This window comes from Pleurodeles waltl, chromosome 6, assembly GCF_031143425.1.
Source record: "Pleurodeles waltl isolate 20211129_DDA chromosome 6, aPleWal1.hap1.20221129, whole genome shotgun sequence".
NCBI lineage: Eukaryota > Metazoa > Chordata > Amphibia > Caudata > Salamandridae > Pleurodeles > Pleurodeles waltl.
Genome location: NC_090445.1, coordinates 1,702,330,369 through 1,702,347,809, shown reverse-complemented (window position 1 = coordinate 1,702,347,809; position 17,441 = coordinate 1,702,330,369). Strand labels below are relative to the sequence as shown.

The following is a 17,441-nucleotide window of genomic DNA, read 5'->3' as shown; positions in this document are numbered from 1 at the left end:
TCACTCAAAAAGGAGAAATCCTGAAGTTCTGGGCTCTCTGCGACGTGAATGGGTCTGTTTACTCCAAGATCTTGCTGTCTGCGCTGACGACTAATGCCAAGCTCCGGTGACCCAATTCTTTGCAGTGATGACCAGAAATGTGAGTTCTGCATTTCAATCTAGAGCATCACCAGCCCACGGAGAGATTGCCACTTCGAATCTCCAGCAATGACAGTCCAAGGCGCCCGACAGGATCCTCATGCTACAACGATGACCATCTGCAACCCCAGCCTGCTCTTTGCACTACAGCACGACCATCCGCAACGCTTTGCCTGCTCCTCCCGTCCTCCTTCATCGTGAACAGAACTCTTCACGTTGGTCTTTAGAAGTTAACTTTTTAACGGAACTAACCTGGTCCCTGTTTCTGGACCGTGTTCCATCGCGGTCAACCTGAACTTGAGACTTTCACACAGTCTTGCACAGCTAGATACCGGTGAGTGGCGCTGTGTGCTTTTAGGCGCTATATTTAATTTAAATCTCAGAAATTGCATATTTCTGATTCTACTGATTGGAATTTTGTCATTTTTATGTCAAAGTAATTTCTTAAATTTTACTCTAAGTTTATAAATTGGTGTGGAATGTTTCTTGTGCTGTGCTTTCAGTTTATTGTTTGAATGCTGCAGAAATACTTTACACATTGCCTGTAAGTTAAGCCTGACTGCTTTTGTGCCGAGCTGCCAGAGGGTTAAGAACAGGTTAATTTAATGACTCTTGTGGTTACCCTGATATGGATTGTGGCTGCTGCTTGAGATGGGCTCACAACCCCTCAACCAACAACCCAATTTCTCACATCTCTTGTGTGCTTTCTCCAAGAATCTAGCTTCAGTGTAACTTTACAAATTCTGAGCTTGTGGTTTGTGAGGTGTCTGAAGGAAGGGAGGCAGGAGTGTGGGAAGGACAGAAGATGGTAGAAGGAAAGGGAGTAAGAGGCTGCAGTTCAGAGATGAGACCGAGCACGCTAGTGTTCTGAGCTTTAAAAGAAACTATCAACTCCTCCACCCTCCGTCCTGACTCCAAGGATGGCAGCGCTTGTAGGCAGCTTCACAACATCTAACCAGCTTTTCTTTGCTTCTTACAGGACAGGTTAAGAACTGAAAAGAAGAATCTGGAATCTGAGTTTGAAATACTGCAGCAACTCCTGAAAGAAAATGAGCAAACACTGAATGAAAAACTGGAGAAGATGGAGAAGAAAATTAATATGGTAGAAAATGCAAATATCACAAAACTGACCAATCAAATCACCTCTCTCAATGCCCTGATAACAGAGATAGAAAAGAAGTGCGAGGCGTCGGCGTGGGAACTCCTGAAGGTGAGACAGTGTTTGGTAAATTCAACATAAGAAGAAAGGGAAAGATTCATCCAGTGTGTGCAGTGCTACATGTATAAGGGAAACATGCGTGACCTCCTAACAGTATCAATGCACAGTGGCCCCAGGCACTTTCACAGAAACACACATTATACAGAAACCAGTAATTTACGCTGCCCCCTTTTTACGCTGTCAACCAATACAACATACAAACTGAGGCATTTACAGTCACCTCTAACAGTATCAGATGTCAATAACCCATCTCAATGTAGGGCCTAAATATTTTTACATTTCTGTATTTCTTTTTATTTGAGCTTTAGCGACACACCAGGCAGTTCCAGTACAAGGATTAACATAATGGACGCCAGAAGCATAATGTGAAAAGGCAAGATAGGAATAGCATCATGAGAGACACCATCTGAGAGTATTGGGGGTCATGACACATGAATACCAAAACATAGGGCCAAAGTACGTCATGGATAAACGTAGCGCGTGTTCTTTTGTGTCCTTATGGTGTCCTTCTTCTTGATACACTTAAGGGCTCAGTCCCCATGCCAAGAATATAGGCTTTCCATCTGCCACTTGGATATGAGTACGTCTCGCATAGTTGGTGGCAAGAACATTTATTTTCTCTGAACTTAAAGGGTGAAGTTGAGTATGATCATCCGGGCATCCAGCATCTTGTCCTCATCCAGTGTTCTCAGACATGTAAAGATCTTATTCCAACAGCCTTCAATTTCTTCATGGAAAAAAGATATGAAGCAGCCCATACACATGGTCAAACATTCAAACGGACCCACCTGCCTCGAAGCGGTGGAAGTTGTCTCTCCAGCATGTAACTCCTGCTTGGAACCATTTCCTGCATTTTATGTATCTTTATGTTTAAAACATTTGTGGGCTGAGCAACTACTATTTTCCTAATGCAGATGGCCACAGACTTTCTCCGTTGACAAGATTGCCTCTTGTAAGGTGTCTGGAGTGGTAATAAATTAGATATCAGGGCCTGATTCACAAAGGTAAAGTTAGACCAAAAGTCTAACTTTAAACCTGAAGTCTGAGTTTAGACCTGAAGTCTAACTTTACACCTGAAATCTAAGTTTAGACCTGAGGTCTAAGTTTATAGCAAAAGCCTAACTTAGATCACAAATCTAACCTTACTACTTTTCGGTATTCACAGAGGTAAGTTACTAGGAGTAACTTTCCTACTAGTAATTTTACTAGTAGTACAGTTCCTAGTAGTAACTTAGTTTAGTGAATACCGAAATGTAGTAAAGGTAGACTGTGCACATGTTACATTAGTGTGTTGCAGGGCCAAGCAAAATCTCAGGATATCAGTTTCACATGCAGTTGGACACTCAAGGCAGGGGGACCATGGACATTCCTGTTCCATCACCCTACGAAGCAACAAAACCATAGCCAGGTGCAAGATACCTTGTTATGGTAGTCATGTTCCCTAAGCTACTCTCTTCTTGTTACACAGTTGCCTGGAAAGCCCTTCGGACCCTCCACACATGGGTCACCTTCCCCCAGGGCCTTAACTAAGGTTAGACCCACAAGGACGGTGTCTACACAGGTCGCCTGCTCCTCCTGGACATCTGCCTATTCCCTTCTGGGATATGCATTTGAGGGAACTTCTCCTTGACACGGGGAGGTCTGGAACATTCGGGTACCTCTTTACCTCTGCCCTGGGTGATTGGTGCAGGTGCTCCGGTCTCTTGCAGTCACTGCAGGAAATTGGCAAGAATCTGAATCAGAGCCTCCAAAAGTCTGTAGCTCCCCCAGCGCTGCACCCAGTGTAATGCGCTTTTGGAGCATCCAGCTGCACGAGAAGCCCCTACCTTAGAGGTGGCCACGTTCTGTGTTCTTCCTGGATAGCTGCACGCTCCTTGCCCAGACAGATGTTTCCTGCAAGGGACACTTCACGTACCTTGTGTGCATGTATCTCCATCTTCAGGGCACTCTGCAAGAACCCTTGCTTCTCATACCTCCTCATGCAGAGCGCTCTTCCCATACCCCTTCTGCTTGTACCTCCTCAATTAGGGCACTCCTCTCGTACCCCATCTGCTCATACCTCCTCATGCGGGGCAGACTTCTCGTACCCCATCTACTTGTACCGCCCCATTTAGAGCACTCCTCTTGTACCCCATCTGCTTGTACCGCCTCATTTAGAGCACTCCTCTTGTACCCCATCTGCTTGTACCGCCTCATTTAGAGCACTCCTCTTGTACCCCATCTGCTTGTACCTCCTTGTGCAGAGTACTCCACTCGTACCCCATCTGCTTGTACCTCCTTGTGCAGAGTACTCCACTCGTACCCCATCTGCTTGTACCTCCTCAATTAGGGCACTCCTCTTGTACCCCATCTGCTTGTACCTCCACATGCAGAACACTTCTCTCGTACCCCTTCTGCTTGTACCTCCACATGCAGAGCACTTCTCTCGTACCCCTTCTGCTTGTACCTCCCCATTTAGAGCACTCCTCTTGTACCCCATCTGCTTGTACCTCCCCATTTAGAGCACTCCTCTTGTACCCCATCTGCTTGTACCTCCACATGCAGAGCTCTCCTCTCGTACCCCTTCTGCTTGTACCGCCTCATTTAGAGTACTCCACTCGTACCCAATCCAATCGTACGTCCTCACGCACGGCCCTCTTCTCATACCCCTTGTGCTTGTACATCCTTATGCAGGGCGCTCTTCTTGTACCCCTTCTGGTCGTACCTCTTCATGCAGAGCACACCTCTCGCACTCCTTCTGCTTGTACCTCCTCATGCACAGCACCTCTCTTGTACCCCATCTGCTTGTACCGCCCCATTTAGAGCACTACTCTTGTACCCCATCTGCTTGTACCTCCTCATGCAGAGCACTCCTCTCGTACCCCATCTGCTTGTACCTCCTCATTTAGAGCACTCCTCTCGTACCCCATCTGCTTGTACCTCCTCATTTAGAGCACTCCTCTCGTACCCCATCTGCTTGTACCTCCTCATTTAGAGCACTCCTCTTGTACCCCCATCTGCTTGTACCTCCTCATTTAGAGCACTCCTCTCGTACCCCATCTGCTTGTACCTCCTCATTTAGAGCACTCCTCTCGTACCCCATCTGCTTGTACCTCCTCATGCAGAACACTCCTCTCGTACCCCATCTGCTTGTACCTCCTTGTGCAGAGTACTCCACTCGTACCCCATCTGCTTGTACCTCCTCAATTAGGGCACTCCTCTCGTACCCCATCTGCTTGTACCTCCCCATTTAGAGCACTCCTCTCATACCCCATCTGCTTGTACCTCCTCATTTAGACTACTTCTCTTATACCTCATCTGCTTGTACCTCCACATGCAGAGCTCTCCTCTCGTACCCCTTCTGCTTGTACCGCCTCATTTAGAGTACTCCTCTCGTACCCAATCCAATCGTACGTCCTCACGCACGGCCCTCTTCTCATACCCCTTGTGCTTGTACATCCTTATGCAGGGCGCTCTTCTTGTACCCCTTCTGGTCGTACCTCTTCATGCAGAGCACACCTCTCGCACTCCTTCTGCTTGTACCTCCTCATGCACAGCACCTCTCTTGTACCCCATCTGTTTGTACCTCCTCATGCACAGCACCTCTCTTGTACCCCATCTGCTTGTACCTCCTCATGCACAGCACCTCTCTTGTACCCCATCTGCTTGTACCGCCCCATTTAGAGCACTCCACTCGTACTCCATCTGCTTGTACCGCCCCATTTAGAGCACTCCACTCGTACTCCATCTGCTTGTACCGCCCCATTTAGAGCACTACTCTTGTACCCCATCTGCTTGTACCTCCTTGTGCAGAGTACTCCACTCGTACCCCATCTGCTTGTACCTCCTCATGCACAGCACCTCTCTTGTACCCCATCTGTTTGTACGTCCTCATGCACAGCACCTCTCTTGTACCCCATCTGTTTGTACGTCCTCATGCAGGGCACTCCTCTCATACCCTGTCTGCGCGTACCTCTTCCTGCAGGGCACTCATCTCGTACTCCTGCTTGCACCTCCTCATGCAGGGCACACTTGTTGCTTTCTCTAGGCTGTCTACAGCTCTCCTCGCCGGGTTCCTGCCCATGAAGTCACAATCAGGCGTCCTGGCTCTGAAGCTGCAGTATTACTTCTCAGCAGTCTTTATGGTCCCGACAATGGTCAGAGAGAAGCCTGGTGCACGGATCTGGGTTTCTAACTAGTTCTTATCCACGGGTTGCAGACGTGGATGTGGGCTCCAGAGATCCATCTCAGGAGCGGGTTTCAGGCAGTTCCTGATAATGTATTCAGTTGCCCAGAATGGTCAGGCCAAGGTTTTTGTTCCCTCAAGCGTGGCAGAGAGTGGGAGTGGAGGAGTGTGCACCTTGATGGAATCTGAGACAAAGGCACAAAAGAGGGAGAGACCCTGCAACTCAGCAGCTGCACAAAACTGTCCACAACAACTATTCTGGGGAGAATGAGCAGGAAGTGGTCATGGACTCTCCCAGCACATCTAAGTGGCACCTGCCTCCCTCCTTCCTTTCAGAGGCGCCTGGTCAGCTTCAAAGGGCTTTAATACACCCATAACCCACCTCCTTGTTTGGCAGACTCTTTCCATCTTTCTCCTCCTCTGTCTTGGGTCGCACTGACAACCAACAGATACAAAATTCTGTCCCCTTAGGTTAAAGCACGACAGAAATGCTCCACACTCACCCTAATCCACACATGCAACACTCATAGTGCAGACGCAGGCCTTCATTATGACAACGGCGGTATTGGCCGCCACGGCTACGGCCGCCAAAATACCGTCGCCACAGCTACCTGCCATCTGCCATATTATGACCGTAGCCGGACTTCTGCCAAAAGGATGGCAGAATTCCGGCTGCAGCCATGACGGCGGACAGCGGTAAGGTGGTGCTGCTGCAGACTGTATCATGACATGATACGGCCTGGTGGTATTTTCATGGCGGGCGCTGCTGCTGGCAGCAGCTCCCCGTCCCGTCTCCTGCCGGACCCTCTCACAACAGGTAAGTTGGGTGCTCCGACAGGGGATGGGGGTGGAGGGTGTTGTGTGTGTGGGGGTGTATGTTTGTGTGTGCGTGCATGCAGGTGTGTGGCGTGTGGAATGCGTGTGTGCATGCATGGTTGTGAGTGTGAGTGTATGTTGTGTTGTGTGAATGCGTGGGTGCCTGTATGTATGTAAGTGGGTGTGGATGTGTGTGTGAATGGATGTATGCATGCATGGGTGAATGTGGGTATGAGTGTGTGTATACGTGTGCATGATGGTGCGTGAATGTTTGTGTATGTCGTGGGGGGCTCTGGAGTGGGAGGATGAGGGAGGACTCTGGTGAGGGGTAGGGGGGCGGGGGAGACCCCTATCAGTGACATTGAAGGGATTACCTGTCACTGATAGTGCCTACAGCCACGAAAACCATTGTGGTAGGCAGGGTCATAATCCCACGGGTGGGACAGTGAAGGCCGCCCAGCGGCTGTTACCGCCCTGGCGGACGGAGTGGTACATTGGCGGTTTGGCTTGAGCCATACCGCCAATGTAATATTTTGGGGAAATGTACCTCCAGCCTGTTGGCAGTACTTTTCTCCAAAATATCGCCGTCCGCCAGGGTCGTAATGAGGTCCATAGTCTTTATACATGTCTTTACTCAAACCATTCAAGAGTAGCTGGCCATATATTAAAAAGCAGGCTCCATAGGGTGCAGCTCATAATTCCATTTAAACATCAATTAAAGTGGGTTTGAGGCCTTTAAAGAGGATTACATCACAGGAGAGGTGCAAGCACCAGTGTTGGAAAAGTGAAAAACCTGGAGTTTTCAGGGATAGAGACCCTTTTTAAATGACTGCTGGAGATGGACTTTTAGCTTGTGTGTTATCACCTGTGGGTGGAGGTCATTTATAATTTGTAATATTATGTGGAATGTGCTGAGTCATGTGATACTGAACATAACATAACAAACGATGCAGTGTCATGTGGCTTCATTCAGCATATCACAGATTGTGCTGGTTCATATATTTCTCTTCAGAATATTGCAGGACTATGTCATGTGACTTTTTTAGACTCCCAGACTGTGTAATGTGAACTCATTCACTGCATCACAGACTGTTGTGTCATGAGATCTTGTTTAGAATATCACACAATGGGGGTCATTCTGACCCTGGCGGTCGGTGACCGCCAGGGTCACCGACCACGGGAGCACCGCCAACAGGCTGGCGGTGCTCCTAAGGGCATTCTGACCGCGGCGGTTCAGCCGCGGCCAGAAAGGGAAAACCACCGGCGGTCTCCCGCCGGTTTTCCGCTGCCCTACAGAATCCTCCATGGCGGCGGAGCGCACTCCGCCGCCATGGGGATTCTGACACCCCCTACCGCCATCCTGTTCCTGGCGGGTCTCCCGCCAGGAACAGGATGGCGGTAGGGGGTGCCGCGGGGCCCCTGGGGGCGCCTGCAGTGCCCATGCCAATGGCATGGGCACTGCAGGGGCCCCCGTAAGAGGGCCCCACGTAGTATTTCAGTGTCTGCAAAGCAGACACTGAAATACGCGACGGGTGCAACGGCACCCGTCGCACCTTCCCACTACGCCGGCTCAATTCTGAGCCGGCGTCCTCGTGGGAAGGTAGATCTGCCCTGGGCTGGCGGGCGGTCTTTTGGCAGCCGCCCGCCAGCCCAGGGCAAATCTCAAAATACCCTCAGCGGTCTTGCGACCGCGGAGCGGTATTTTGTCGGGGGAAAACTGGCGGGCGGCCTCCGCCGCCCGCCAGTCTCAGAATCACCCCCAATATGTTTTGTGAACCCATTCTGAATATCGGAATGTGCTATGTCATATGATTCCCATTCAGAATATCACAGTTTCTGCTGTGTCATGTGACCCCATAAAGAATATTAGAGATTGTGCTGTGTCATGTGACCCCATTCAGAATATCACAGATTGTGCTGTGTCATGTGACCCCATTCAGAATATTAGAGATTATGCTGCGTCATGTGACCCCATTCAGAATATTACAGATTGTGCTGTGTCATGTGACCCCATTCAGAATATCACAGATTGTGCTGTGTCATGTGACCCCATTCAGAATATCAGTTTCTGCTGCATCATGTGACCCCATTCAGAATATTACAGATTGTGCTGTGTCATGTGACTCCATTCAGAATATTACAGAGTGTGCTGTGTCATGTGACCCCATTCAGAATATTAGAGATTATGCTGCGTCATGTGAACCCATTTAGAATGCTACAGATTGTGCTGTGTCATGTGACCCCATTCAGAATATCACAGATTGTGCTGTGTCATGGGATTTCCACTCAGGATATCACAGCCTGTGTTGACAGAATATCGGACTTGGTACAAGGACGTGGAGGCATCTCTCAATGTCTACTAACTATCAATCAGTCAATCAATCAGTGTGTACTTTATTGGGTTTAAAATTACAAACCATAAGAGTCAATTACAATAACACCAGACAATACACAGAGAATCATACAGAGTGATACCAGAGCACGAGCAACGCACAAATATTAATAGTCTGAATCCCTATGAAAACCACATAAATGATCCATTTATTAAAGAAACAGATACCCACAAAGTCCCAAAGTATTACAGAGGATTGTGAACACACACACAATATTTGGAAAGCAAAAGATTAAATTCTACATGGGTTTCCTACATTCCTAAGTCTGAAAGCACAATTTAAAAACAGGCAACAGACCAACAAGCAACAGCATCACTTAGTAGCTGTAAAATAATAGAGCTGCCCTGGCCTGTTTTGAGTGTCTTCTAACTAGAGATAGTCAGGAGTGATCAATGAAGGTTAGATGTCCGAACACATTTCACTCCTAAAGTGAAGCCAAAATGTACCATCTTCTGTTGAAACTGATTTCTCTGTGTTTCTTTCTTTGCTTTGCAGGATGTCGGAAGCACCCTGAGCAGGTAAGGCTGGTTTACTATTCTCTTCTCAGTGTGTAAGGAGCAGGTCTTGCTGCTGCAGTGTGTAAAGGCCACAGCTGAGCTCACACAAATCACTATCCTGCCAAAGAAATATGTCAAAGGACCCCGAATTATACAAAATACAACCCACCTGTGGTCCTCAGAAACTCAGGTCCAGTACTTTAAAAGACCCAAACCGTACCAGCACTATTCTCCTCGGTCTCCAAACCCACAGTATATTCACACGTTCTTTCAAATCCTTCATTTTGTTGTAAGAAATCTTCAGATCCTCATAAAACTTCATTGAGATCTCAGGAATCTCTGCTGAGTCCCATGAAAACATCCCTGAGTCCTGGGAATACTCTGGAAACTGGTTTGACTGCTGAAGTAATTGAATGAATCCTCCACAAATGAATGTCTATCTTTATACAACTTCTTTAAAGTTTGTTACCGACCACAGATCCTAGAAAAAGTGCCAACAGCCCACACAAAATGTCATTGTATTCCTGGGAAGCGCCCCCAAGGTTTATATCCGGTTTAGGGGTTGTGCACAGCTGGTCTTCGATGCCAATCCCAAAGGTCTCATCACATAGAGCTCAGAGGCCTTTGGATAACAGTGTCCAAGGATATTCTCACATGGGAAGAGAGGGGATAGGGCGGAGAGATGAAGATGTGCCCCGGACTCTGTTGGTCTCAGAGGGTGAGTGTCACAACCAGAGAGCTCTGAGGAATGGTCAGGGCGCAGAGTCAAAGATGGAAAAGGAATCACACTGCAGACCGAGAGCTGTGAAACGGACCAGACCATAGGATTAACTCCAGACCAGCCCCTCCCACCTCAAAGGATAAAGGAGCCAGTGTTAGGCCCCAGCTGCTTATCACACGGGAGGAGATCTTGGGGCAAAGAGGGACAGGGATACAGTGACAGGGATACAGGGATACAGGGACAGGGATAGAGAGGCAGGGACAGGGATACAGGGGCAGAGATACAGGGATAAAGGGACAGGGATACAGGGATAGGGACAGGGATACAAGGACAGGGATATAGGGACAGGGATACAGGGATACAGGGATACAGGGATACAGGGATACAGTGACAGGGATACAGAGATACAGTGATACAGGGACAGGGATACAGGGATACAGGGACAGGGATACAGGGATACAGTGACAGGGATACAGAGATACAGTGATACAGGGACAGGGATACAGGGATACAGGGACAGTGATACAGGGATACAGGGACAGGGATAGAGAGGCAGGGACAGGGATACAGGGACAGGGATACAGGGATACAGGGACAGGGATACAGGGATACAGGGATACAGGGATACAGGGACGGGGATACAGGGACACAGGGATACAGGGATACAGGGGCTGGGATACAGGGATGCAGTGACAAGGATACAGGGGCAGAGATACAGGGACAGAGATACGGGGATACAGGGTCAGGTATACAGGGATACAGGGACAGGCGTACAGGGATACTAGGACAGAGATACAGGGACACAGGGACAGGGATACAGGCACAGGGATACAGAGGCAGGGACAGGGATACAGGGACAGGGACAGGGATACAGGGATACAGAGACAGGGATCAGGGTCAGAGATACAGGGATACAGGGACAGATATACAGGGATACAGGGACAGGGATACAGGGACAGGGATACAGGAACAGGGTTACAGGGACAGGAATACAAGGACAGGGATATAGGGACAGGGATACAGGGACAGGGATACAGCGGCAGGGATACAGGTACAGGGATACAGGGACAGGGTTACAGGGACAGGGATACAGGGACAGGGATACAGGAACAGGGTTACAGAGACAGGGACAGGGATACAGGGATACAGGGACAAGGATACAGGGACAGAGATACAAGGACAGGGATACAGGGACAGGGTTACAGGGACAGGGGCAGGGATACAGGGACAGGAATACAGGAGCAGGGTTACGGGGACAGGGATACAAGGACGGGGATACAGGGACAGGGATACAGCGGCAGGGACACAGGAATACAGGGATACAGGGAGACGGGGACAGGGATACAGGGATACAGTGACAGGGATACAGGGGCAGAGATACAGGGTTAGAGGGATACAGGGACAGGGATACAGGGACAGGGATACAGGGACAGGGATACTAGGACAGAGATACAGGGATACAGGGACAGGGATACAGAGGCAGGGACAGGGATACAGGGACAGAGATACAGGGATACAGGGACAGGGATACAGGGACAGAGATACAGGGATACAGGAACAGGGTTACAGTGACAGGGATACAAGGACAGGGATACAGGGACAGGGATTCAGCGGCAGGGATACAGGGACAGGGATACAGGGACAGGGTTACAGGGACAGGGACAGGGATACAGGGACAGGGATAAAGGAACAGGGATAAAGGAACAGGGTTACAGGGACAGGGATACAGGGATACAGGGACAGAGATACAAGGACAGGGATACAGGGACAGGGATACAGGGACAGGGTTACAGGGACAGGGATACAGGGACAGGGATACAGGGCAGGGATACAGGAGCAGGGTTACAGGGACAGGGATACAAGGACAGGGATACAGGGACAGGGATACAGCGGCAGGGACACAGGAATACAGGGATACAGGGAGACGGGGACAGGGATACAGGGACAGAGATACAGGAACGGGGTTACAGGGACAAGGATACAAGGACAGGGATACAGGGACAGGGATACAGGGACAGGGATACAGCGGCAGGGATACAGGGACAGGGATACAGGGACAGGGATACAGGGACAGGGTTACAGGGACAGGGATACAAGGACAGGGATACAAGGACAGGGATACAGGAATACAGGGATACAGCGGCAGGGATACAGGGACAGGGATACAGGGACAGGGTTACATGGACAGGGATACAAGGACAGGGATACAGTGGCAGGGATACAGGGGCAGGGATACAGGGACATAGATACAGGAACAGGGTTACAGGGACAGGGATACAAGAACAGGGATACAAGAACAGGGATACAGGAACAGGGTTACAGGGACAGGGATACAAGGACAGGGATACAGGGACAGGGATACAGCGACAGGGGTACAGGCACAGGGATACAGTAATAGGGATACATGGACACAGTCTCAGGGATACAGTGACAGGGATACAGGGACAGGGATACAGTCTCAGGGATACAGAGACAGGGATACAGGGATACAGTGATAGGGATACAGGGACATGGATACCGTCACAGGGATACAGTGACAGGGATTCAGGAATACAGGGTCAGAGATACAGTCACAGGGATACAGGGACAAGGATACATGGATACAGGGAAAGGGATACAGTGACAGAGGTACAGTGACAGGGATACAGTGACAGGGATACACGGACAGGGATACAGGGACAGGGATACAGGGACAGGGATACAGGGATACAGGGGCAGGGATACAGTGACAGGGATACAAGGGCAGGGATACAGGGGCAGGGATACAGTGACAGGGATACAGGGATACAGTGACAGGGATACAGGGATACAGTGACAGGGATACAGGGACAGGCATACAGTGACAGGTACAGTGACAGGGATACAGGGACTGGTATACAGCCCTCAAACGCTTCGCTGTACATAAAGGATAATATGTGAACAACAGGTTCAAAAGCCAAATAAGCTAAAACGAACCAAACAAAATATGAATCATGCGAAAGAGCACAGCCAGGCAGGAAGTAGTGGACAAATGAAAACCTTACAACACTTGAAAGCTGCTAGGAAGATGCTGCTGGATAGTTGGCTCTGGCTACATAGCCCCAGGAACTTTCCAGTGCTCTGACCTGTGTCTAGAGAGCTCCATCTCTAATCTGTGCCCGGGCTCCACAGACTTGTCCTCCATCACTTCCAGGACCTGCTGCTCTTCTAGTTTTACAACCCGAGCCTTGTCGGTAATAATCTCCCACTCTTGTGGCTGCATAACCCAAATTTTGACATGGCTGAGATCCAGTCCTTTTATTTGTCACAATTCAGGATGTTCAAACAACTTGTTCAGAATTTCCTAAACTTGAGTCCTTAAAACATCTGTTTAGTGCTTCCAAATATCATTATAGTTTGGTTAAAGACAAGTGCATAGTCCAGTTGGCTCCTAATCCGAAGAGGCCTCCTCCAGTTCTCATAAACCTTATAGTAATCCTTGGATCTGCTCCTAGACCTGTGCAATCTCTCTCTAGCCTGCAGTGACTTCCCTCCAGTCCATCCTCTTGGGCCTCTAGAAGGATCACTTCACTCCTCAAACTTCTGCCCAGGTCACTGACACTCATTCTAGGCAGCAAACGCCTCTTCAAGTCCCTGGTGACTTCCTTTCAGTGCATCCTCCTGGGTCTTTAGAAGGCTCATTTCAGTCCTCAACCCCCTGCCCAGGTCACTGACACTCATTCCAGGCAGCAAGTCCTCAGTGACTTCCTTTCATCTCATTCCTCTGCACCCTGGGTGTCTTCAGAGACCTCTTTGCAATCCTATAAATAGGTATCCAAGTCCCCTTCAAAGAGAAGACATAAGCATATTACCTGCTGGTTTACTGACTAGTCTGGCTGAATTAACACTAAAAGAGTTTAATGAGACATCATACTTCTCAATGATGTCCTCTGTGGTGATGGAAACAATGCAGTCTCCCCAAAGCCTTTACGGATACGTGACCCCTGGATCACGTAACAAAATCATTCAAACTGGCGACGACCACACTAAGTAATTGCACTTGTTTTTGGCGTGGATTCGAGAACTCACTTTACTCCGATTATTAATAAAATATAAAGTATCAAGGTTGGTGGCTGATTCGTGGCGAAATGTTGATAAAACAAGGAAGAAAAAGGATGAACTACCTGCAAGTGTGATACGAGTAAAGGTGAGAAAGAGAGGGACGGAGAAGGAGACTGAGAGAGAGGGTGATGGAAGCACCAGGAGACAGGCAGAGAGGGACTGAGAAGGAGACTGAGAGAGAGGGTGATGGAAGCACCAGGAGACAGGGAGAGAGGGACTGAGAAGGAGACTGAGAGAGAGGGTGATGGAGGCACCAGGAGACAGACAGAAAGGGACTGAGGAGGAGACTGAGAGAGAGGGTGATGGAAGCACCAGGAGACAGGAAGAGAGGGACTGAGAAGGATACTGAGAGAGAGGGTGATGGAAGCACAGGGAGACAGGGAGAGAGGGACTGAGAAGGAGACTGAGAGAGAGGGTGATGGAAGCACCAGGAGACAGGAAGAGAGGGACTGAGAAGGGACTGAGAGAGAGGGTGATCGGAGCACCAGGAGACAGACAGAGAGGGACTGAGAAGGAGACTGAGAGAGAGGGTGATGGAAGCACCAGGAGACAGGGAGAGAGGGACTGAGAAGAAGACTGAGAGAGAGGGTGATGGAAGCTCCATGAGAGAGGGAGAGAGGGACGGAGAAGGAGACTGAGAGAGAGAGAGGGTGATGGAAGCACCAGGAGACAGGCAGAGAGGGACTGAGAAGGAGACTGAGAGAGAGGGTGATGGAAGCACCAGGAGCCAGGGAGAGAGGGACTGAAAAGAAGACTGAGAGAGAGGGTGATCGGAGCACCAGGAGACAGACAGAGAGGGACTGAGAAGGAGACTGAGAGAGAGGGTGATGGAAGCACCAGGAGCCAGGGAGAGAGGGACTGAGAAGAAGACTGAGAGAGAGGGTGATGGAAGCTCCAGGAGACAGGGACAGAGGGACTGGGACGGAGACAGAGAGAGAGGGTGATGGAAGCACCAGGAGACAGGCAGAGAGGGGCTGGGAAGGAGACAGAGAGAGAGGGTGATGGAAGCACCAAGAGACAGGCAGAGAGGGAGAAGGAGACTGAGAGAGGGTGATGGAAGCACCAGGAGACAGGAAGAGAGGGACTGAGAAGGAGACTGAGAGAGAGTGATGGAAGCATCAGGAGACAGGGAGAGAGGGGCAGAGAAGGAGACTGAGAGAGAGGGTGATGGAAACACCAGGAGACAGGGAGGGAGGGAGAGGGACTCTGACGGAGACAGGGAAACTGTGATAGAGAGGAATATAGAAAGTGAGAGTGAAGAGAGAGAGAAATAAAGATAAAGGGACAGAGAGTGAAATAGAGAATGAGAGGGAGGGAAATCAGAGTGAAAGCAAAAGAGAGAGGGAAGTGACCGGGAAAGACAAAGATGGATAGAAAGAGAGGAGGGGAGTAAGATGGAGTCAGCAAAGTGGTGAGAGGGATGGGTGATACCTAAAGAGCCAAAGAGAGAGGAAGGAGAAACTGAGGAGAGATAGAGAGTGAGGGGAAAAGAGAGAAATGGAAAGGGTGGGGCAGAAGTAAAGGGAGAAGGAAATAAGGAGGGTGAGATAGAGGGACAGAGACAGAGAGAGAGAGAGAGAGAGAGAAAGAGAGAGAAGGAGATTGGCACAGGGGTAGGAGAAGGAGGAAGGTACAGCGAGCGAGACAACGAGAGATGTAGAGAGATATCGAGAGTAAGATTGTAAGAGAGAGATACAGAGAAGGAGAGAAGGAGATATATTCTCTTTTGTGTGGGCCTGTAGTTGAGTGGATATCTGCATGTTGTTTGAGAGTCACCTGGAACCAGATGCGGGTTACAGCAGAGGGGTCACTTACCCATGTTACTTCATAGAAAGAAAGTCAAGTAAGTATTGGATTGAAGTGTTAGACAAAGTAGCAAGAAAGTAAGATCCACACAAACGTACACAACTTGCAATAAGATAACCAGAAAAAAATATCTATTACTCAGCAGTGAAATTAGGAGTGAGAAATGCAGAGATTTCACTGAGCACAACCACATGGATTCCAGGTGCAGAACCTTAGATATTCTGTGTTATAGGGCTTCAGAGGTTCCAGGGTGCAGGAAAACATAGATTTCAAGGTGTAACACTACACTGATTGCAGGGATCAGGACCCCAGAGATTACATAATGCAGGTCACCAGAAAATCCAATATACCAGACACTAGAGATTACAAGATGCAGGATATCAGAGTTTCCATTCTCTAGAGCCTCAGAAATTCGAAGTTCCAGACCACTAGAAATACAAAAGCCCAGGACGTCCAAGACCCAAAAGTGCATCAACACTGAAAGTAGAAGGCACAGAACATCACCTATTCCAAGCCTCAGAGATTGCGAACCCAGAGGCGCAGGACTTCGGAATTTGTAAGGTGCCGGACTTCGAAGCTTCCAAGGTGCTGACTGTCTGAGATTCCAAAGTGCAGGGCTGTGGAGATTCAAAGGTAATGCAACAAATGAAGAGGCAACGTCCCACAGTCAATTCAAAGTTTCTTAAATAATCCATCAAGTCCAAAATTAAGGCTTCAGACTTCTTGAGAAGATGTTGTTAAAATTCAATTCTTTATTAATCTTCCAATTCTCTTCATAAAATACATCCAAACAGCTAACACGTTTCGCTCATATACCACGAGCTTCATCAGGGCTAGAAATTGCAAAATTACAAACCATTAAATTCACAGAATAATTACACATTAAAACCAAAGTAAGAAAACTGACTGCGACAAAACTACAAACTCTATCTAACGGGTCTGAAGAAAGACTGGCTAACAGGCGGTAAAGAATGAAAACTTCATATATCATGCACAGAGAAGAAACTATATTTGTTTGTCATTTAATGCATACGGAACAGCTTGGGTCTGAAAGTGCTAACAAAAGCAGTTGAGTTATCACATTTACAGTGCCTAAGTGCCGTAATGTTGGCAATGTCTTTCTTGGTACTCACATGGGAAGAGTCAGGTCAGTGTTGCAGAATGGGCCATTTTCTATATTCCACCTCCTCTCGTGGTTATTGTACCTCAAGGGTTCTAACTCTGAAAAACCTTATCCACACAGTAATGAGATTTCAGCACCCTTGGTGTAGCATGCTGGTGTTCCACACACACTAGATAAAATAATTACCTTACAGCACGTGAAAGGCATCCAAATAACTGTTTGTGGTCTTCCGCATATCAAATCATGTTCTAAATGCCAACTCTACGCAATCTCAATGGAATGTCCATCATCCTAGTACACGTAAACGCTGTAATTACAAATGCATGACAAAGAAAGTAAGAATGAAACATAATTACCTAAGTATTTGCATCTTTTCATTACCCAAACCATTCCCATATGATACGCATTACCTGTTTTACACACAGAGCCTCATGCTAGTACACTGCATCCTAAGGAGCATTGTTTCAAAATGTCACCACGAGT

The 17,441-nt window shown here is 48.6% G+C and overlaps 1 protein-coding gene across 1 annotated transcript in view; it reads left to right on the top strand.

The window, feature by feature from the left end:
- LOC138301386 (E3 ubiquitin-protein ligase TRIM39-like) overlaps positions 1 to 17,441 on the top strand; it is a 140,426-nt gene that overhangs the window by 89,962 nt on the left and 33,023 nt on the right. Inside the window, exons 3-4 of the mRNA XM_069241822.1 lie at positions 1,118 to 1,348; positions 9,227 to 9,249. Coding sequence (XP_069097923.1) covers positions 1,118 to 1,348; positions 9,227 to 9,249 — 254 coding nt within the window. The remainder of the gene's footprint in view (positions 1 to 1,117; positions 1,349 to 9,226; positions 9,250 to 17,441) is intronic.